The following is a 23,570-nucleotide window of genomic DNA, read 5'->3' as shown; positions in this document are numbered from 1 at the left end:
TCATTCAACTGCCGGCTCTCTCAATTCAGCCTTTTAGAAGGATACTGGATGTATAATAGAATGTGTCCATGTTAAAGCGTCGCCCTTCATAAAAGGTCAGAAATGTCTCAGGCACATCTCAGATGCACTGTGAAGATTGTAAACTGAGCCACTTAATTTTACTGAGGATTTTTAATAATGTTGCGATTCAAACATCAGTCATTTAATGGCCACTTAGTAAGTTGATGCTCAGATGTTGCTGCGTTTTGCATAATAAAAATAAGAGCAAACTCTATAACCTCTGACAATTTTTGTTATTGTCACAAGCTATTTCCAGTTTTCTGATTAAATCATTACATAAACAGATTTCTTTGGACTTCAGTCTTACATTTATGCATTAGCCTTAACATTATAACATGTTGTCACTTTGTGTCATTTGAGACCTAATGTACATCAGCGCATATTTAATGTGCAAATAACCAATGCACAATATGCAATGTGTTTTCTGCAGTTAATAAGGATCTTCATATATAAAAAGTCAGATTTGGGTGCATTCAAATGCAGTGTGAACAAGGCTTGTCAGACGTGTTTGGGTGGTGTCCGCGGCTGTCAGTCTTGCGTATTCAGCAGGGAAAACTTTGTTTGAGTGCTATTTGACTCGAGATGATCGATCAGTATGTAGGTGGAAGCTACGTACAGTAAATTCAGGCCAAAATTGTGGTAAATAACTGTGTCCCACAACCTGGGACCTATTATGCCCCTTTTTACAAGATGTAAATTAAGGTGTCCCCAGAATGTGTCTGTGAAGTTTCACCTCAAAATACCCCACAAATGTATTATACCATGCCCAAAATGCCCCTTTTGGGGTGGAAGCAAAAACAAGCTGTTTTCGTGTGTGTATCTTTAAATGCAAATGAGCTGCTGCTCCCACCCCCCTTTCCAGAAGAGGGCTGTGCCTTTACATCTCCAGCTTCAGATATTCCAGCAACAATAAAACAGGAGAAACAGTATGGCAATATGTCCACAGAACGCGTTTTTGCATTTCACTGTGCTGCTTTTACATAATTTTCGATGTAAACATGCGGTAGACGGGCCTTGCGCCATTCACACGCAACGCAGTTTTTAGATGAAAAGACACGGGCAGTGGAAAACGCAAGGTATTGAGACACGTTTTTTAAAAGTTAAACTTCTTTTAACTTGAGCTCTGCGTTTTTAGCACGCCGTTTCCTGCACAAGACCCTGTTTAGATGTGAGACGCGAGCACAGCAGTCAAACACGTCTGTTTAGCGTGTTTACATGGAAAAGTAGATCAGTGGAATGGAAAAACGCGTTCCGTATTCATAGATACAGCCAACAACAGATCATTTAGATTCTTTATCATGTGGCAGCTGCTCTAGCGAGAAGATAAACATGGCTGTCTGTGTACAGCTCACTCAGGGGAAGTTAGAGCTAAGTTAGCAGAGCAGATTCAGTCACCAGTCGTGGGCGGGGCTTGTCACATTGTGACGTCACAATGTATAAAAAAACATGAACGACTCATTTTGAGACACTGTTTATGATTTATGGAGTATATAAAAAAGAAGTGGGTGGATTTTTACCATTATAGGGTTGTTGTGTACACACACTGCCAACACATTTATGCTCAAACACCAGGTAAAAGTAAATTTTGCATAATAGGTCCCCTTTAAGGCTTATTGAAAGCTTTCGCTGCAAAAGAGGTACTTCACCTGATCTTCCATTATAGATGTAAGAGGACACAAATAATAAAATGAAATCACTTGGTAATCTAAAAGGTCAGCCAAGCTTGGAAAATAGTACTTTTACCTTATCCTATGGGTAAACATGTGAAATACAAAGTTCTAGCATGAAACTCTAGATCAGTGGTTCTCAATCCTGGTCCTAGGGAGCCACTGCTCTGCACATTTTATATGTCTCCTTTATCTGACACACCCACTTCAGTTAATAAAGCTCTTTCCTAACGAGCTGATGATCTGAATCAGGTGTGTTAAATGAGGGAGACATACAAATAGTCCAGTCATTTTAAGCCAAAATGGGCGTCAACCTTGAACAAATTGCAACAGAAGCAAACTCAACTGATTTTGTATCCTCAATATGTCCTGAGTAAGGAGAAAAAAAAGCCCAGAAGAATCCCATTAGGGGAAAGTTTCGAAAAAATACCCAAATATATCCCATTCATACGCCTATTCATTCTTTTTCTCACGTGAAAGGGGTAAAATTTTTAACCTTTAGATATCATCATGAAAATCACTGAGTTGATTACTTACATCAAGACAAACAAAAAATGTATTACAAGTTTTTTTTTAATTGTTTGTTTACATGGACAAATGGTGCATAATCTAATTACATATGAGCTAATTTGCATAATTACCCAAACAGATCTAAACATTGGGTATAGCAGGTGAAAATGTCTTGTAGAATTTTGTTGACATATAACAGTAAACTATTTAATATTAAGGTCTGAATGGAACCCATTCAGGCTACCCATGAACATTAATGCAGGAAGAAGTACTTTAGAAACCAGCCTTTATTAATTATTATGGCAGAGATGGGGTTTGGGACTGGGTCAGTGGGACTGTTTCTGGGGGATGAGTCTGAGGGAAGAACAGGAGACACGGGTAAGGACTCGGAGAATGCAGAAGACAAAAGGTAGGTGAAATAAAAAGTGTCTGGATCAAAAAATCTAATTACGTACACAATGCACTCAATGCCCAAACCCCATCTAATAATAATTAATAAAGGCTGGTTTCTAAAGTACTTCTTCCTGATTAATGTTCATGGGTAGCCTAAATGGGTTCCATTCAGACCTTAACATTAAAGCCCATCTTTCAAGTTGAAGATCCCTGTGAATAGATGTGTAGATAAATGGTGTAGGAACTCGATTTGCGTGAAGAAATTAATCATAAATGTGCATTAAAAAAGTTTTTTAAAAGAAATTGTGAGTAAAATTACTTCCGCTGTCAAAAACGCTCTGATCGGACGTGACGCAACGGCCGGTAAATCTCATCTCTTCGTAATGGAGTCAGCCATTGAAGAGGTTGCAGTAGGAGTTCATGTCAACTCTTCCGATGGGCTATTGCCGTATAATTATGAGCCACCTAGGCGAGAGAGGGGTCAGGCAGAGTTAAGGGGAAGGGTAAATGGACAGAGGAGAGAGATAGAGTTGTGGTGTGAGGAGAATCGGTGGAGAATTGGGCAGGTGTCTTGGTGAGTGACCACAGGCTATAGCTAGCTAATTGTGGCTAACGTTGTCTCCATGTTTATCACATTGCAGTATCTTTAATAAATCGTATTTAGCAATAATGCTGTCGACTTTGTTGTTTTTCAAGCATCCATGTATATAGTCACCATCTATGCTAGCAACATGCGTCTTAAAATGTTTAATTTAACGTTAGATCCCAGATTTTCCGAACTTAGCCGGCTGTCATACTACTCCCATAGTATTTCCGACGGACATTATGTAAATGAGTTCGCATGTACTGCGGAGTATGTGTATGAAAGCAGTTAGTGTTCCGGTTAGGACGGGAATATGCTGTTCATGTAAATATAGTCATTGTTACAAGGATCTTTTATTGTCAAGTGGACTGGGTGTAAGGCATGCAGATAAATGCTATTACCACCCGATCCCGCCCGCCGAATTTCTGACCATTACCACCCGTTCCCGCCCGCCGAATTTCTGACCATTACCATCCGTTCCCGCCCGCGCCCGCCGAATTTCTGACCATTACCGCCCGTTCCCATCCGGTGTGAAGTGTTTTTCACATACCACCGTGTGTCTTGTCACCAAGGAGGCAGAGAAATTGCTTCTCTTTGCCTGGACGAAACGTATCCAAGCACAGAAATCTTTGTGTTTCTTGTTTGGAAATCGGTGGACCCGATGACCAGACAAGTTGGAGTGGTTGCATCCAAAACAAACACAAGAATTCACCATTGTGACAATTCAAACCAACTCAACTAACGTTATAACGATAACTACAAGCTCTATTTTCTGTACCACCTCTCAGACTACGTAAACCCACACTGAGAACCAGGGCAGCAACGCCTATTTGTTTGCCTGTCGTTGCGTCATATGACGCGTTCTCTAGAAAAGGGCGGTTTTTTTAGCCTAGCTTAGAATAGGTAAACTTTTTCCTGAATTTCTGCCTGTGGGTGTTGTAAAACATATGTATTCTTATGTATGTCTTTTTAAATTGACATTTTCATACAAGATTCTGTATAAATTATGTTATACAATTAAATTGAAAGATGGCCTTTAAGTCTTCCACTGTTATATGTCAACAAGATAAAAAAAAAAAACATTTTCACCTGCTATACCCAATGTTTAGATCTGTTTGGGTAATTATGCAAATTAGCTCATACGTAATTATATTATGCACCGTTTGTCCATGTAAACAAACAATTAAAAAAAACTTGTAATACATTTTTTGTTTGTCTTGATGCAAGTAATCAACTCAGTGATTTTCATGATGATATCTAAAGGTTAAAAATTTTACCCTTTTCACGTGAGAAAAAGAATGAATAGGCGTATGAATGGGATATATTTGGGTATTTTTCGAAACTTTCCCCTAATGGGATTCTTCGGGGCTTTTTTTTTCCTTACTCAAGACATATCGAGGATACAAAATCAGTTGAGTTTGCTTCTGTTGCAATTTGTTCAACCTTTTTTCATAAAATGACTGGACTAAAACTGTGCAGAGCCGTGGCTCCCTAGGACCAGGATTGAGAACCACTGCTCTAGATGGTGCAGGCTAATAGGTCCTTTTACTCGCCTGTTCATAATCACATCATTATCTACAGGGCGCAGCTGATTGGTTCCTGCCGTATCAGTAGCCAATGAGCTCGCTGCTCAACCTTCAAATACTTGGGTAGCATTTGCCTTAGCAGTGCAGCTCGCTTCAGAAATTCTCCACCTTCCCCAGCTCCACCTGTATAGATCTGCTACGGGTAATTCATGTACGCTATATTGTACAGCAGCAGCATGTCTTACTTGCTCACAGCAGCATGTCGTGTATGTATTGGCAGTAGCAAGTCCTGTGTTTGCACTGCCGCAGCAGCAGCAGCAGCAATAACCTACAGCAGCAGCAGCAATAAAAGCAGCAGCAGTGTAGCAGATCTATTCCGACAAGACCAAACATACAACATTGTCATACCCATTACCATGCCAATCACTCCGAGAGTTGTCATGACAGAACTTTTTTCATTCAATTAAATGCTTCAATCAAAACAAATTTTCAAAACAATCTTTAAAAAAAATTTAAGGCATTATCTTGACAGAACTTTTTGAATCCAGCGTTTAGTTGCCCAACTCAAGCATTCATTGCTGAAGTCCTGGAACTTGTAAACACTGTTTTCATTTCTTGACGAATCTTTCACTGCACACTAAGCTCTCATAAAACGTCTAGAAGTCAGCCAGTCAGATTTAGACTTTTGTCTTCTTGAAAGTTTTTTTTTTTTTCACTTTAGTGTGCCATATGCATTCGATATTTAGTGACTGGAGTGTGGGAGGTCAATGGGCATGACGGCTGAGACTAAAAAATAAGGTGAATAGGAGTCTAACCATAGACTGTAAAAAAGAGTCTAACATGCAGTATGTGCTTGCCTGTAGTCCCTACAGCGCCCCCTCAGGGTGTGGAGGCCAAAGCGGTGAACTCAACCACCATTGAATTTACTTGGAATCCACCACCTCAGCAGTTCATCAATGGCATTAATCAGGGTTACAAGGTACACTCATTTTTCCTGTACTGGTCCCAGTCAAATATAGAAAATATATGTTTTGTGTCCATGAGTGACACACACTGTGTTCTATTTAAATGACATTGGTGTCTGTCCCTCAGCTGATGGCATGGCCCGAACGGTCTCCAGTGGATGTTATCGTCGTAACCATCACCCCTGATTATCACGGGACACGTCACCTCGGTTTCATCAGCGGTCTAAAAAAGTTCACCTGGTACCTGACGTCAGTGCTTTGCTTCACCACACCAGGGAACGGACCCCGCAGTGCCCCCAAACTGGTGCAAACTCATGAGGACAGTAAGTAATAGTCTGTTTCTTTGTCAGTCCATTCTCCAGGGCATAATGGTGTGTTTCTGTCTCTCACTGAATCATATTACTTCATAAAATTGGTGCTCAGAAACAAATTGATTGGATTCTCATAAAATAAAACATTTTCTGTGCTGTTTGACACAAAATGCACTGAAAAAACATTCATAAAATGTTGTAGATTTATGTAGCAAATGAGAATCGATAAAATAAACATCTATATTTTGAGACAAAGGTCTTGATAATGATTTTCAGGTTTGTTTAAGGTAAATAAAGCAACAGTTTGTTAATAATGGAATAATATGTAAAAGTATGGTATTTAGGGTAAAAGGCACAATAATTAATATGATAATAAATAACTGGCTGACTTTTCCATTTGTTGACACGATTCAGATGGTAAATATCATATTTATCAAATTGGGTGTCCACCTTAGTGTATTTATAATGACACCTAATGCTATAATGCTATTACCAAAACAAAAACAAGATTGCAGGAATCTCTTTAATCCTCATTTTCATGGAGGTGTCAAGATAATTCAGTTAAACAAAATAGTTCTGAACAAAATATTTATTTTAATTACTGAGAAAGCCAAACCACAAAAAAATGCTCTTCATTTGGCAGGAAATATTTTATTAAATGAAGCTTTTGGCCTTTACATCAGCATTGTGACAGTGTTCTTTCTCTGAAACTCTGCTGGGGTAGTTTGGGGGTGAAAAAATACCAAATTACAACATGTCTTATAAAAGTCACATTAATTAAAGTGCTGCTCAAACTTAAGCACAAATACTGCTCTATGGGTCAAGCCGATATAATTATATCAGTGTCTTTGTGCATCTGTGACAAGTGAGAAAAAAGTTTTGGTTACTTTCAAGAGAAATGTTACTGGGAAAAGAATGAACAAGGAAAAAGAAACAATGTTTGTGTGCATGTCATGTTTTGATATCATCGGAATCTTAGTTGTGGTTCATTATAAAGGGACTAAATAATACCGTATTTGTTAATTGTTTCACAATTAGTGTGTGGATTAATCTATGATCAGCTCAATTAGCCTACAATAGACAGAGCTTGTTTAGAAACAAAAGGAGGTCTACAACCGGGAAATTTCTTTGTGTTTAGTTCCAGGCCCTGTCGGTCGCTTGAGCTTTACAGAGATATTGGATATGTCTCTGAGAGTGAGCTGGGAGGAACCTGTGAATAAGAACGGCATCATTACTGGTGAGTGTTTTTGACCTTTCCGTTGCTTTTATTGATATGATACTCAAAAAAAAAAAAGACAATCAAGGAACATTTTGCAGCAATAAATCTGAATGAATTTGTTTGCCCCAGCATCAGCCAAACTCAGTTTTGGGGAATTATGAGTTGTTCATTAGATTTGTCTTTCCTGTTAAATGAAATCTAATCTGCCCCCCTCTGTTTAAATGTAGCTGAACGTTGCATTAGATAGAGCAGGTGAGCCCGTAAAGGAGCTCAATTTTCATTTGGCAACTCTTGGATGTTCGTATAGCTTTATTAATGGATACACTTCTATTTAACACTTCATTGAGTTTTTGCACAAAAGCAATTATGGCATCGTTGTTTGCGTTCAGTTGGCAGAAACAATTTTCGCTCCCTGTTGCACAGCTGTAAAGGATGCTTTTGTGATTTGTGTGTGTGTGTGTGTGTGTGTCTCTGCATGACTCTCTGTGTGTGGGAGCTGATGCATGTGTTTTAGCATTCCAGGAGTGCTATTTATCCATATTAGTCATTACCACCGGGAACGTAAAGCACAAACAGATCAAAAGAAAAAAAATGTTAACCGTGATCAAAAGACCTGTAAGCATGAGTTGACCTTCAAGCATTTGACAAGAACATGATCTCACAAAACATGTTCAGAACGATTGCAGGGCATATTTTAACGCAAAATCAAGAAAGAAATTAGATTTTGCTTTAAAAAAAGTGTTTTAATATTTTTTGCATTTTAAAGAGAACTAAGCACATTTACTTACAGATATCATTACAGTAATGCAAAAAAAATCTCATTTAAGTAATCCAAAAATGTAATTTTAAATATATTTTTTATGCACTACCATTCAAAAGTTTGTGGTTTTCTTTGATTTTCTTTTTTTTTTTTTTTGCAAGAAATGAATCATTTTTATTTGGCAAGGATGCATTAAATTGATCAAAAGTGACTGTAAAGTAATTTATAGTTGTTACTGTTTTCAACACTGACAGTAATAAGAAATGTTTCAGCAAATCATCAAATTAAAGGGTTAGTTCACCCAAAAATGAAAATTATGTCATTAATGACTCACCCTCATGTCGTTCCAAGCCCGCAAGACCTCCGTTCATCTTCGGAACACAGTTTAAGATATTTTAGATTTAGTCCGAGAGCTTTCTGTCCCTCCATTGAAAATGTATACACGGTATACTGTCCTTGTCCAGAAAGGAAATAAAGACATCATCAAAGTAGTCCATGTGACATCAGTGGGTTAGTTAGAATTTTTTGAAGCATCGAAAATACATTTTGGTCCAAAAATAACAAAAACTACGACTTTATTCAGCATTGTATTCTCTTCCGGTTCTACAGGGTGTCTCCCCAAGGATACACCACTTAAAGGGACGTGGTAAGCAGCTAAGGCCGCCATGTAGACCTTTAGTGTGGAGGGGGATAGACCTGCGGAGAAACGCTCCTGCAGGCACTCCAGCTGGCTCTCTCCACACCAGGAAGTGAACAACTTCAAGGTGTAGAGTTTCCTCGTGGAGGGAGCTCTGAAGTGGAGGATGGTCTCAACAACCTCAATTGATAGACCTGAACTTATGAGCTTGGCCCCCTCAGAGGCCAAGCCCAAAGTTTCCACAGTACTGGGCGGTGGGAAGGATCAACCCGCTCGACTGAGAGAAAAAGTCCCCCCCGAGCGGAATCTCCAGAGGATGTTCTCTAAGATGTGAAAAGGTCTACTTCTGCTCAACCAAAGTTTTTCTTAGGAGCTCCACCACCTCGGTGTGGAGTCTCCATTCCCCAGGCCTCGGCCCCTGCCTCGACAAGATGTCTGCTCCTGGATTATGTAAGAGACCACCAATGTGTTGTCCGTGCCGACAAGCACATGGTGACCTCTCAGGTCTGGCAGGAAATGCTTGAGAGATCGAAACACTGCCATATTTTTTAGCCGATTTATGTGCCAACAAAGTAGATGGTTGGGCGACCACTCATAATCCCCCCCCCCCCCCCCCCCCCCCACCTGTGAGGGAAGCATCTGTCGATAGCGTAAGCGTCGACAAGAAGCCCCCAGCACTGGGCCTTGGGCGAGGAACCAAGGTTTGTTCCACATGACTAAGGCACGTAGGCATCGCCACGTGACCTTGATCATGCATAACGGATTTCCCCTCGGAGAAAACTCCTTGGTCCAAAAGTTATTACATTGGACGCAGCTGCCATGAGACCCACCAGTCTCTGAAACTGTTTTGCAGTGAGTGACTGGCCTAGTTTTACCTAGACCAAAGGGAAGAACCCGATATTGGTACACTTCATCCCCGAAAGCGAACCTCAGGGACTTCCTGTGATGAGGACGGATGGCTACATGGAAGGACGTGTCCTTCAATTTATTGTGGCAAACCAGTCCTCAGATTGAATCTGTCACACAATCTGTTTGAATGTAAGCATCCATCCTTCTTTGGAACAATGAAGTAACAGCTGTAAACCCCTGACTCCCTACAGGGAGGAGGAACCCTTTCTATAGATTCCTTTCGCAGAATAGTCTACTTCTTGCTCCATAACCAGAGCCTGCTCGGAGTCCACCACGTAGGGAGGACCCCTAGAAATCTGAGCGGAAGTACCGAACTGAATTCTGAAACCATTTCTATAGTGAGCAGGACCCAACGAGATATATTTGGCAGTAGCTTACATGCTGCCAGAAAAACTACTAAGGGGACCAGTCTCTTGAGACTGGCCTCTGGTATTGGTCGAACAGCCACTTCGGTGCCCTGTAATGGCGAACCGGCAGGGAACAACCAAACTGATTGTTCTACGACCCTCCTTGGAGGATCAATTGGGAACGCTGACACCTCGGTGCCCAGCAGGGAACAACCGAACTGGCAGCACTGTGACCCTCCTCAGAGAGTCGCTTCCCAGGAATGATAACATAAACAAAGCCTGCTCGGGGTCCACTACGTAGGGAGGACCCCTAGAAATATGGGTTGATGAGAACTGTAGCCCAAGACTGGTTGCCCACTAAAGCTAAGCAGGGCTGAGCCTGGTTAGTACCTGGATGGGAGACCTCCTGAGAAATCCAGGTTGCTGCTGGAAGAGGTGTTAGTGAGGCCAGCAGGGGGCGCTCACCCTGTGGTCTGTGTGGATCCTAACGCCCCAGTACAGTGACTGGGACACTGTACTGTCAAAGACCACCGTCCTTCGGAGGAGACGTTAAACCGAGGTCCTGACTCTCTGTGGTCACAAACAATCCCAGGATGTCTTTCGAAAGAGTAGGGGTGTAACCCCGGCATCCTGACCAAATCTGCCCAGTGGCCTCTGTCCATCATGGCCTCCTAATCATACCCATATATACTAATTGGCTTTGTAGCGATTATACGCACGTATAAATATCATTAATAATTATTCATAACGGATTATGATCAATAATTAATAATTTAATTATTTTCAGAGTTAGGGTTAGACTAACCCTAACCCTACTGTAGCAGAATCAATAGTATGATCATCTTATCAGTTCATCCAGTGAACGGAAAGCATAAACAATTATTAATTCTAGGAAATATAATATCTTCCTGGCCAAGAAAGATTAATTCCCAGCTAACAGCTAAATTAAGAAATAAATCAAGGGTCAAAGCATAGGTAACTTAGATCGAAGTTCAAGACAATAAATCTGTAAGCACATATCACAAGTAATGCTTCTCTTTTCAAATACAAACAATACTTTATTGATTATAAGCCTATGACTAACACACAAAACAAATATCTAACACAAACACACGCACACGCATTCATACAAGTTGAAGAAAGACAGAGAGTGAGGAAGAATGAGCTTTAGGAGTTAGATGGTGAGATCCCAAGTTTCTATATGCACTTAAAAGACATGACCTGAACGAACCATCAATAATTAATTTCACCCTTGTATCGTTTCTTAGGCGGGTAATTCAATTTGATATTAAAATGCACCTGCAGTTTCAGCTAAAAGTCTGGAGGTACTTGCTTGTCCTTGCGTTGCTTTTGAGGATTCCCTTTTGTCGGTGTGAAGGTGTTCCCCGGGTCCGTGGTTTTGGCTGGCGGTCTCCTCGTGCTTGCTAGATCTTGGGCAGCCAGTCACGTGGTGTGTTGGCGGATGGATGAAAGTCTTTGAAGTTGGAAGCGTGTTGCAGTCGAAACGTTTTAAACGAAACTTTGCAGCAAAACCTAACTTAGAACCGAGACTTTTAACGGAAAAGAAAACAAACTAAGAAAAGAAAGAAAAGTGTGACGAGATGGCTTGAATTAAATCTGTTTTAACCCATATCTTGATTTGGGTCATTTGTCTCTGCGTCTACATGGTTACTATAACCATCGTCGGCTCCACCCGGCTTGTTCTGCCGAGACCTTTTCCGAGGGAGGGAGCAAGAGCATCAGAGAGCAGAGGGCAAAAGCACCAGAGAGAGCACAAGAGAACGAGAACACAAGAGAGAGATTCTGTGTTCGGGTCTAAGATTTTAAACTCAAAATGTTTGTCCCGCCTCCTGGAGGAATTTGGAATTCGGACAATAAGATACTATATGGTTATTTGAGAAGGGGGTCCCCCCCCCCCCCCTTCTCTCATCGCGAATCATGTGTTCTCTGTGGTCTGCTTACTCATCAGCTCGAACAGAGTATTCAGTTTAGACATAATTTCCATTTTAAGAACATAAACATTTTTACACAGATTTCAATCGAGCCATCTTTTGAATTAAAAACATACGAGCATAATGATAGGAAACACGACACTTTCATTCCAGTATCTCTAATATTTAAAACAATTACATGACTTAGATGTGATCTAAGCAGAATAGACACATACAGGGGTTGTAAACACAATATATAATTATGTTATGTTACATGATTTTGATTATGGGTCAGTCAAGAATTGTTCTGGGATGAGTTTTATGGAGTTTGATATGGAGGAAAGTCCTTATGTGTGTGTGTGTGGGTATCCTTATGGTCAACATCTGTCGCATTCGTGGTGTGTACCACGTGAGGGTTTAGTTCGCAAATGGTTGTCTTCAAGACAAAGGGTAGTTTTGTATGGACATACGTACTAATTGATGAGGGGAAAACTAGCTCGGGACCCTGAATGGTTCAGTCTGTTTAGTCGCAGGGGTCAGGTGACTTCTTGTTAGGGCCTCTTGTTTCACCATTTCTGAACAGATCTGTTCTTGCCAAATTATAAAACATTGACAACGTCCTTCCTTTAGTTAAACAACAAAAGGTCTTCTTGCTTCATAGCCTAAGGGGAATCTGGAATATGCAGCCCCTTGTGTTTGATTATGTATACTCTTCACTCGTGTGGGTTGCATTGTCGTTGTCGCTACAGCTTCATCACCCTGTCTCCTCTCCACCAATAAGCTGGTGTGTGGTGGGCGTTCTGGCACAATATGGCTGCCGTCGCATCATCCAGGTGGATGCTGCACATTGGTGGTGGTTGAGGAGATTCCCACTTCTATGTAAAGCGCTTTGAGTGCCGAGAAAAGCGCTATATAAATGTAATGAATTATTATTATTAATTAGAACCGAACTGAATTCTGTAACCCTTTTCTATAGTGAGCAGGTCCCAATGAGAGATATTTGGCATTAGCTTACACACTTCCAGAAAATCTACCAAGGGTAGATTTGGCCTCTAGTATTGGTCGAACAGCCACTTCAGTGCCCTGTAACGGCGAACCGGCGGGGAACAACTGAACTGACTGTTCTATGACCCTCCTCGGAGGATCGTTCGGGAAAGCTGACACCTCGGTGCCCTGAAGCGGCGAACCGGCAGGAAACAACCGAACTGGCAGCGCTGCGACCCTCCTCAGAGAGTCGCTTCCCAAGAATGATAACATAAACAGTTATCAGGAGGATCGTTTGGGGACGCTGACACCTCGGTGACCTGAAGCGGCGAACCGGCAGGAAACAACCGAACTGGCAGCGCTGCGACCCTCCTCAGAGAGTCGCTTCCCAAGAATGATAACATAAACAGTTATCAGGAGGATCGTTTGGGGACGCTGACACCTCGGTGACCTGAAACGGCGAACCGGCAGGGAACAACCGAACTAGCAGCGCTGTGACCCTCCTCAGAGAGTCGCCCCCGAGAGGGCTCCGAGGAGACACGGATTCTCGAACCCGTCTCTCCCCGGAGGGGGCCACCCTCAGAAGCCTGATAGCCTCGGCGTCAGGACTTCTTCTTAGTCGAAGCCTTCTTCGAAATAACGACTATCCTCAGATATGTCTTATCCCAAAATGACTACGGCTGAGACTACTAAAAGGAACCAGCCTCTCGAGACTGGTCTCTAGTATAGCTTGAGAAGCCAATCTGGCGTCCTGAAATGGATGACTGGCAGGAAATAAACAAACTGACCCCTCTTAAACCCCCCTTCTGTGTGTCAGACACTGAGACTAGAACTTGCTGGATGGCACCGAAGGGAGATGGGCACCCTATAATGTTTTCCATTTCCCCCTGGTAACAACCATTTATTTCCTCAGAAATAAATGACTCCTCAAAGATCAGATGAGTAAATATTTAATTTTCTCAATTAAATACAGCCAAATATCAACCAGACAAGTAAAAACGGTCTGGATGAAAAAGCTGAATAGTATATTACTACAGACTAGTGTTGTCAAAAATATCGATATTTCCATAAATATCGATACTGAAATATCTGAACGGTACCAATACTAATTGCCCGAAGTATCGATACTCAGGCGCGTTGACAAACACCACACGTGACGCACTCGTCTCATTCGCTCTGGTTAAATAGCAAAAGTGAAGTGAATGGAAAGATGGCGAGGGCGGCGCCCCCGCGACCGGCTTTGGTTGATTGATAAAGAACACCGCGAGCGGGCATGTCGGAGAATAGCGCGGACACGCGTAAAAAAACACACCGCGAGCGGGCATGTCGGAGTCGCAGAATAGCGTTGACACGCGCTACACACCGCGAGCGGGCATGTCGGAGAATAGCGCGGACGCGAGCGGGCATGTCGGAGAATAGCGCGGACACGAGCTACACACCGCGAGCGGGCATGTCCGGAGAATAGCGGACTAGACGAAGTAGAAATGAAGTAGAAATGTTCTGGATGAAAAATCTGAAAAGTAGCCTATATTAATATAGACATCTAACTCCAAGGATAAGATGAGTACATATTTAATTTTCTCAAAAATTAAATGCAGCCAAATATCAACCAGACAAATAAACACATTTGTATACTATTCAGCTTTTTCATTCAGACTATCAACCAGACAAGTAGAAACAGTCTAGTTTAAAGGCTGAATATAGTGTATTAATATAGACTTCATATTATAATCTCAAACAATAAAGAATACAAAATTAGTTTTCAAACAATCATAAGAGAACGAGACAAAGGGAAATTTCCTGTCTACTCAGTTCCCTGTGCATATTAGCCTATACATTGCGGACCATTATCTACACGTTGCCTCGGCAAACGTGAGAAGAGCCACTTTATTATGCAGATATATATATATATATATATTAGGGGTGGAACGGTACACAGAAGTCACGGTTCGGTTCATACCTCGGTTCAGACATCACGGTTCGGTACGATTTCGGTACAATGGAGGGAAAAGCAAAACAAAAATGCAGAAGGCATTGTATTTTTTAAATAAGTTTTTTTTAATAAAGGCATAGAACCAGTTTATTTGTAGTGCACTGACAATAGTTTTATATAATTAGTTTATTAATTAAATTAATAAAAAGACAAAAAGACTTTGCGATATGTTTGGTAATTGTACCTGAATTAATTTAAAATTATTTTGCTATATTTCAGATCAATATATTTGTTTTCCTTAATTTTAATTAACATTGTCAATTAATAATGTAACATTATTCTCATCTGAATTATAAATAATTGATTTCTGTATAAAATAATACTACCATTAAAAACAGATTCGATTTTCTTTTTTTTTAATCAATGTAGAATGTGTAAGATTAGCGCTCCGAGGACAAGAAATGGAAACCAATGCAATATGACGAATGTCCAAAAGATGGAACACACAGACTGTTTTGAAATGGAGTTGGATAAATAAGTTTTGCTTTTAAAACAGTGTGTGTGTGTGTGTGGGATTTTGGTTGGGTGACAGTTGTAGGTTACAGTGTGACAAAAGCACAATGTTGTGTTTTATTGCGAGTGTACACAAATATAAGTAAACACTTTGCAGGTTTAATGATCTGAACAAAATGACGGAGTATGTTTTTTATGTTTCCACTGTTCGATCGCGCGCGCCTCTCTCTCTCTCTCTCTCTCTCTCTCTCTCTCTCTCTCTCTCTCTCTCTCTCTCTCTCTCTCTCTCTCTCTCTCTCTCTCTCTCGCACACACACACACTCCAGCATTGCAATCTTGACATCGCTGCCTGTTCATTATGCGGTCACGGTCACACCAAACACGAATAGAGCGTCAAATTCGCGTCTAGTTCGACACTAGTCCAAAGCGAATAGGACGCGCGTATAAAGCCAACGTTTGAAGCGAACGCGCGTTCAGAGCTAAGCCGATGCTACAGATTATGTGTCCCTAAAGAACCCGCGTATCTGACAGTAGTTTCGCATTACATTAATTAATTTGCACGCGAGTTTTATTTATTTTTATACCGTGTATTCTCCGTGTAAATTCGTGCACCGAACCGTGACGCCCGTACCGTTTCGGTTCGATACGAATACATGTACCGTTCCACCCCTAATATATATATATATATATGCTTGTGGACAAACAACAATAAATAGACAGAGACAGATCACACAGAGTGCTTGCTGAAGGCACAGAAGCTAGCGCGGTCTGTTGTCAGGTGTGCTTTATAGTTTCCTGGTCGATTACGTCAACCGCCTATGACGTCTGGTCTCTCCATTGGACTGATTATACACGTGCTTCACGACGCAATCACGCAGGGGCGTTCCCACAGCGTCTTGACGCAGCTCGAGTTCCCTTGAAAGGGAACTGAAGCATGGTCAAGCGCCTTTAGTGTCACTATTAAGATGCTAAAGGTACCCCTAAGGCTTAGCTATATTGACAAACTAGGACATGTGAATTTTATCGTCATGAAATATATTTGTGGGGTATAATTTTGGATATATTGGGGTATAATTTAAACAGTCACAATAATTTTCTTTACGTTACACTATTTAGACTATTTAGATTTTTGAGCACCTAACCTAACCCAACCCCTACCCCTAAACCTAACCATTTGTCTGAAGCATGTGAAGCATGCACACGACAATTTCATTGGCCGACGACAGTCCATGATGTCACTACCGGAGTGCCTGCACGTATAAGAGGGCGCCTGCAATAGATGTCAACAACTCTTTTTGTCTTAAGGAGACGCTTGTTTGTATGTGCGTGATAAGAATCTGGCTTTGAACGGAGCATGTTCGGTCTCGAGGGAGTTGAGTTAATGCTTTGTGATGCGTTCGCGGTGAGAAGCTTCACCTATGCTTGACTCTCTCTCTTGAGCGATGAGAATTGAGCACCTACACCCCGCGGTTCGGGTCCTGCAGCCGCTGTAGCAGCAAAACGGGATCGATCGTGGGGATTTTAGGCGGAGTCTGACGGGGCGTCCTTTCCTTTTGGGACTCCTGCTAGCTCTAATACTTTCATGTCGATTTCTAATCTTAAAAAAACAAGAGAAGAAAAGAAACTGATTAATGTGGAATGTCTGATTCTGGGGGATTATTATTTGCAGAAGAGGTTGCAAAAAAGTTGACTGATTAAGCAAGGATGTAACTTTTAGTCAAGTCAAGTCAAATATATTTATATAGCGCTTTTCACAATACAGATTTTATCAAAGCTGCTTCACAGTATCAATCAAAACAACTTAACAGTGTTTGTTTATTACTGGAAAAAGACATCCAAGTTTGGTAGAGCTGATCAGTGGTATGATGGGTCATTTAATTTGAATATCCCCAACTGAGCAAGCCAAAGGCAACAGTGGCAAGGAACCGAAAAACTCCATCAAGTGACCCGATGGTGTCCTAAAACTCCATCAGATGACCCAATGGAGAAAAAAAAACCTTGGGAGAACCCAGGCTCAGTCTGGGCCAGTTCTCCTCTGGCGTTTATGAAGTAGAGGCCGAATTTACAGTAACTGTAAGATAAAAAATTTATATGAATGCCTGGCTAAATAGATACGTCTTTAGTCTAGTTTTAAACTGGGAGAACGAGTCTGAGCAACGAACAATATCAGGAAGGCTATTCCAGAGCTTCGGAGCTAAATGTGAAAATGCTCTCCCTCCTTTGGTGGATCTGGATATCCTAGGAATGACCAGAAGCCTCGAATTTAGTGATCTAAAAGAGCGCGATGGATTATAGGGCGATAGAAGATCCGTTAAATAGACTGGAGCTAAACCATTTAGAGCTTTATAAGTCAAAAGCAATACCTTGTAATTAATACGGAACTTTATAGGTAACCAATGAAGTGATGATAGATGTTGTATTATATGATCATATTTTCTTGATCTAGTAAAGAACTCTAGCGGCTGCATTTTGGACTAACTGTAGCTTGTTTATTGAAGATGCGGGACAACCAGCTAATAAAGCATTACAGTAATCTAGTCTCGAGGTCATGAATGCATGAACTAACTATTCTGCATCAGAGACTGATAGCATATTACGTAGCTTAGCAATGTTTCTAAGGTGGAAAAAGGCTGTTTTTGTAACATATGAAATATGCTTTTCAAAAGACAGGTTGCAGTCTAATGTAACACCCAGGTCTTTTACTGTAGCGGATAAAGTAACAGGGCATCCTAATCCTAAGTCGTGCTGTGAAAGGTTTTGTGGACGGTTTTTAGAACCGATAAGTATTACCTCTGTCTTGTCTGGATTTAATAAAAGAAAATTACGCGTCATCCAATCTTTTATATCTTTAACACAATCTGTCAATTTGGATAATTTAGCGTATTCATCTGGCCGTGATGAAATATAAATTTGAGTGTCATCGGCATAACAATGGAAACTAATTCCATGTTTCCTTAGAATATTACCAAGTGGCAGCATATATATTGAGAATAATAAAGGGCCTAACACAGATCCCTGCGGCACTCCATAGTTTGCCGAAGTTATGATCGATTTTTCTCCATTCAAGTAGACGAAATGGTAGCGGTCAGATAAGTATGACCTGAACCAGCTTAATGCTTGTCCTTGAACACCAGTGTAATTTTGTAGTCGATCTAAGAGTATTGAGTGATCTAGTATAGTATCGAACGCAGCACTAAGATCAAGTAAAACTAGTACTGAGATACAGCCTTGGTCCGAAGCTAAAAGTAAATCATTTGTGATTTACTTTTACCATAACATCTGAGTTATCTAAAGGACACAGTGCTGAAATAAAGCAGGATATTTTTTTATTTCGGGAGAGAGATTACAGGTTGTTTCAGAATGTAAATACCATAGGGGTACATCTGGACCAAGTTAAATTTAACCTAAAAGGTTCATTTTAACTTGGTTAATTTTAAGTTTATTAGAAATTCTTTATCAAATGAGGCTGCAAAGCTATATTTTCATTCTATGATTCTTTCTCATGTCACATACTGTTTGACAAGCTGGTCTAATACACATTTGATAGTTCTAAAACCATTGGAATTATTATACAAACAAGCACTTAAAATTTTAGATAAAAACAATTTAGTTTTCATCATTGTCACATTTTAAATAGGGGTGGGGGTGGTGATGGCACAGTGGATAAGACACATGCCTTTGGTGTGAGAGACCCGGGTTCGAATCCACTGTGAGACACCAATGTGTCCCTGAGCAAGACACTTAACCCCTAGTTGCTCCAGAGGCGTGCGACCTCTGAAATATAGCAATTGTAAGTCGCTTTGGATAAAAGCGTCAGCTAAATGAATAAATGTAAATGTAAATAAGTATAACTTGTTTAGCTGGGAAAATCTCATTAACTTTAAAAATGTGTGTTAAATTCATAAGATTATGTATGGTTTAGCTCCTCCTCCTCTGGCTGATTTTATTAAATTTAAATCTATAGAAAACAGAGTAACAAGAGGTGCAATTAGAGCGGATTGTATAATTCCACGTAAGAAAACTTCCTTTGGTCAAGCTGTTTTTTTCATTCAGAGCATCACATCAGTGGAATTCTGTAACACACTCAATTAGAGAATGTTCATCGTTTAACTCATTTAAGCATAATTTTAAGAAATGGCTTCTTCATAATCAACAATGTGAACATTAATGCTGCTTCCTCTATTATTATTATTATTATTAATAATAATTTAATTATAATTAGTATTTTTTAACTTTTTTTCCCCCTTTTTTAAATATCTTTCTTTTTTATTGTGTTTTCTTTTTGTATAATATGTTTAATTGTATTTTACAGAGTTGTGTACAAGTTCTAGTTCTATTATTGTTGTTATCTGGCAAAGGGACTACCGATGAAAACTAGCCTTCGGGCTAATTTGGGTACATTTACATTGATGAATGTTGATTGATGTACACTGTCCCTTTTCTAAATAAATAAATTCGTTTTCTTTTTTGACCAGGACAACACTGAGAGTTTCTGAGAGTCACTGGTGAAGTTTCAATAATGCGGAGAAAGAATTAGATCTGGACTAATAAGGCAGCGGTAGATTGATACTGGACATAGATTAAGCCGATTGAGTTGCAGAACGACTCTGAATGTTGATTGAAAGAATGGAGACGAATGAGATCAGACATACATTAGACTAAATAGCTTCTGTCTATATCAATGTACACAGCATTGTTGCTCTTTGAATGTTGCCTATGCCTGTTCACCAGCGGCTTCTCCCAGCGTAAAGCTTGATTTATGAGCACCTCAATGAAAAAGGACATTCAGCGATTGGAAACAGTGCTGACTCTGGGAGAAAATACTCCCAATAAACAGCAAATTACATAGGATCTCTGCTGGCTATTAGTCTCAGTTAGATGCAGGTTAGGGGGCAGGGCCCAGGGTCTAGACAACTCACTACAGCAGTTCCCCAATTCACCCACCTTATTTGTTAAAGAGAGATTGTTTATTTCAAGTTCAAGACCTCAGAAAAATTCCTCTTGCTCTGGTGAGTTGTCATCCCAGGTGGGAATTCGGCGAGGCGCCCCAAATTGGCCCGTTCCCACAGGTTTTGAGCCATAAAGTGTGTAAAACTCAAATAAACTTTTTGAGTTTCAATGAATTTGATGGTGTTTTGCAGGTTACCTGGTGTCCTGGGAGGTGCAGGGGAAGAACCAATCACGGGTGGCGCGCACCTTGGCCAATACCACTCTGGACTACAAGGTCACCGGCCTGACATCCCTCACCACGTACACTCTGGAAGTGGCAGCTATGACGGAGGCGGGAGTTGGAACTGTAACTTCCTCCACCATATCTTCGGGAGTGCCACCAGGTCTTTCGTACCTCTTTAACATAGACAATTAAAAATAACCTGTATTAAAGGAGCTACTCTTCCTTATTTATGGATGCAAGCAATATAAGAATGAATGATGATCTTTTGAGTTGGCCTTTTCTGCTCAGAAACTGCGAAGTTGTTGCCCATGCACTGCCATTAATCAAATGTGGCACTGAAGGAGAAATATTCATTTGAACCAGCTTTAAGGCAGACTTTCTCTCGCTCACTGAAAGAAGGCAAATGCTGAACTGGCTGAACGCCAAGCCAAAACCATAATGCCTGCTGATAAATTGCATATTGTGAGACATTAGGGAAACAGACGTCTACACATCACAGTGGGGATTTCGGGCAGATGCGAGACTATCGTCTGTTATTTGATTTAATTCCAGTGTAATTTCATCAAAGGTTTCTCGACCCAAATGAGACTTTATCTCTGCACTTCAAAAGAATCGCAAATCTTTTTTTTGACTCAGTCCCTTGTCTACACAGTCTTATTAAAATATTCTGGTCATGATTTAGAAATGTTGGGTGTTATTGACTTTAGAAGGCAGGCTTTTGGATGTTTTGTGTTTATTGATTGTTGTGATGTGCGGATGTTGTTAATAAGTGACTTAACTTTTTTTATTTGTATATATTGTTTTTTGCCTTTAACACAGAACTTCCCGGCCCTCCATCAAATCTGGTTATTTCCAAGATCAGTTCACGATCTGCTACGCTGAAGTTCCGTGCTGGGGATGATGGGAAGACGACCATCTCCAAGTGGATTGTTGAGGGGCAGGTGAGTAATATTTCAGTTCTTCTTTATCTGATCATTATCCGCCTACCATCACGCTGGCCTGAAGCTGTACATCCTCACAGTGCTCCCGGATGAGTCTTCACCAGCAAAGAAAAAATATTTTACATGATAATGAAACATCCCTGCACTGTTGAGCAAAGTACTTATGATGATTTGTGTAGGCTTCGTCTCCTAGTCTTAGCAATGTACATTTCAGTTATTTTGACAGCTTGATGGATTAATCAGCTGGATTCAAGGTGGGACAACGAAGTAAAAAATATCTGCAATATTTTTATTTGTCTGTCAGTGTACACTGAATAACATTTTTGGCTGTTGTATCATTTCTCACAAAAATTAAAAGGAATCAATCAATCAATCAATCAATCAATTAGCCAAGTTCTTGAGGATTCAATGTGGAACAGTGCAGCAAAAAAATATCTGTGCTATTTTTATTTGTCAGTCAATATACACTGAACAACATTATGTATCAATTCTCACAAAAAAAGATAAAATTAAATAAAAAATAAGGTTTAGGATTCAAGGTGGGACAGTGATGCAAAAAAAATCTGTGTTGTTTTTAATTTGTCGGACAGTGTACACCGAAAAATATTTTTGGCAGTTGTATCGTTTCTCACAAAAATGAAAAGGAATCAATCAATTAATCAGCAAGTTCTTGAGGATTTAAGGTGGGACAGTGAAGCAAAAAAATTATCTTGTCTAACACCTATTTTTATCAAATTTTGTATGTATTTTTAACAAAAAAAAAAAAAAAAAAAATTTTAAGAAGATATAGAACATTTTTAAAAGGTCACATCAAAATCTAATTTTCTAATCAGCTCATTGTTTCGTATGCATAAGTTTATGCCGTGAACATTCAGTAGAGTTTAAGGGTTCAAACTGGCATCCAGCTGTCATCACAGGGTTTTAAAAACAGCCAGCATGCACTTATCACACATACTCGATTCACTTCCACTCAGCACTTCCATTTCAACCTGAATAACAGCAAGTTCCAGTTGTGATTGCCCTCTATGGCTCAGAGATGTATTGAAAGCGCATCCTCGCCCTTTCCACGTCGCCTGCGACTTTAGCAAAAGTGATGACAGATTGAATCACATGACTGACTCCTAATTTGTAATCGACGTCCACTCTCTAAACTTGCAAAAGGAAGCCTCGGCTTTTCATGTGGTGGCACTTGAATTCCAGAGTTGATTGAGGCCGGGCTATCTGCCACTGCAGAAATCTGTCACCGAGCGAGAGAGAGCCACTGCTATGAAATACAGCGCCGGTCTCCAGCATAAGGTGCCACGCGTCTAACATCTATCACGTTGGCATAAATGCTTACCGCATACAGTACACTCCACTGGTCATTGTAAATCTTCCTGAGTGCTGTGAGCTTTGATTGGTTTAGACTTGGCTTGCACAATGTGTTTGAATTGGGGCAGTGGCTGGCACTGTTCTGGACTCAATTGAAAAAGCTTTAACCTGCTCCGCTTTGCATTCCTGCTGAAGGCCCGTTCCCTACAAAACACTCTATGAGCCTTTGGCCTGTGATGTACCGGATATAATGAAGTGCAGTGTGTGGAATTTTCTCCTCCTTTCATTAACTTCACTAGTACTTGGTTCTCAAAAGGGTCTGAAAAATGGCTCTATTTAGATGTTTCAAATGCCTTGGCAGATTAATGTCCAGGTAGTCTCATGTAACCAGACTATTGCCATAAAGGCTGGTCCACTTTTTATTCTGGACAAGACCTACCCATCTGACTGATGCATAAAATAGCTAACAGTTTTTATAGGAGGAAAATCCCATTACCATCTTCCAAGTCTTTAAAATATTTGATAGATTTTGTAGTGCTTTTTGTAGCAGCCCTGTAAATTGTAAACATACGGAGCCCCTAAAGGGACGTGGTGGTGGAAAAAAATTTAGGATGGGAGAATTTTTTTTTCTAGATCTTTTGCGTTCCCTCGCAAAACTTTTGCGTTCCCTCGCAAAGATATTTGCGTTCCCACGCAAAACCTGTAGGGAGCACGGACAGACACTTCCTGTTTAATGTCCCGCTGGCAGTGCTTCAGAGCTCCGTACGTTAACGGAGCGTTTCATAGTTTTTGAACTTGGACTCAAATATAAAGAAATGCGGTCAGTGCTTAACTCAAGGAGTTCAGTGAAGTTGGCAATATATTCACATAGGCTATTTTAACTTCCCGGATCAATAT

The 23,570-nt window shown here is 40.5% G+C and overlaps 1 protein-coding gene across 3 annotated transcripts in view; it reads left to right on the top strand.

The window, feature by feature from the left end:
• Positions 1-23,570, top strand: part of sdk1a (sidekick cell adhesion molecule 1a) — a 363,622-nt gene that overhangs the window by 284,602 nt on the left and 55,450 nt on the right. For all 3 annotated transcript variants that reach the window (XM_056261644.1, XM_056261643.1, XM_056261642.1), the window contains 5 exons: positions 5,603-5,718; positions 5,832-6,027; positions 7,154-7,252; positions 20,390-20,581; positions 21,241-21,362. In XM_056261644.1, coding sequence (XP_056117619.1) covers positions 5,603-5,718; positions 5,832-6,027; positions 7,154-7,252; positions 20,390-20,581; positions 21,241-21,362 — 725 coding nt within the window. The remainder of the gene's footprint in view (positions 1-5,602; positions 5,719-5,831; positions 6,028-7,153; positions 7,253-20,389; positions 20,582-21,240; positions 21,363-23,570) is intronic.

This window comes from Rhinichthys klamathensis, unplaced genomic scaffold (genome assembly GCF_029890125.1).
Source record: "Rhinichthys klamathensis goyatoka isolate OS25496 unplaced genomic scaffold, OSU_Roscu_1.1 h1tg000184l_1, whole genome shotgun sequence".
Lineage (NCBI taxonomy): Eukaryota > Metazoa > Chordata > Actinopteri > Cypriniformes > Leuciscidae > Rhinichthys > Rhinichthys klamathensis.
Note: the sequence above shows the minus strand (reverse complement) of the source record. Positions and strands in the feature narration are given on the sequence as shown.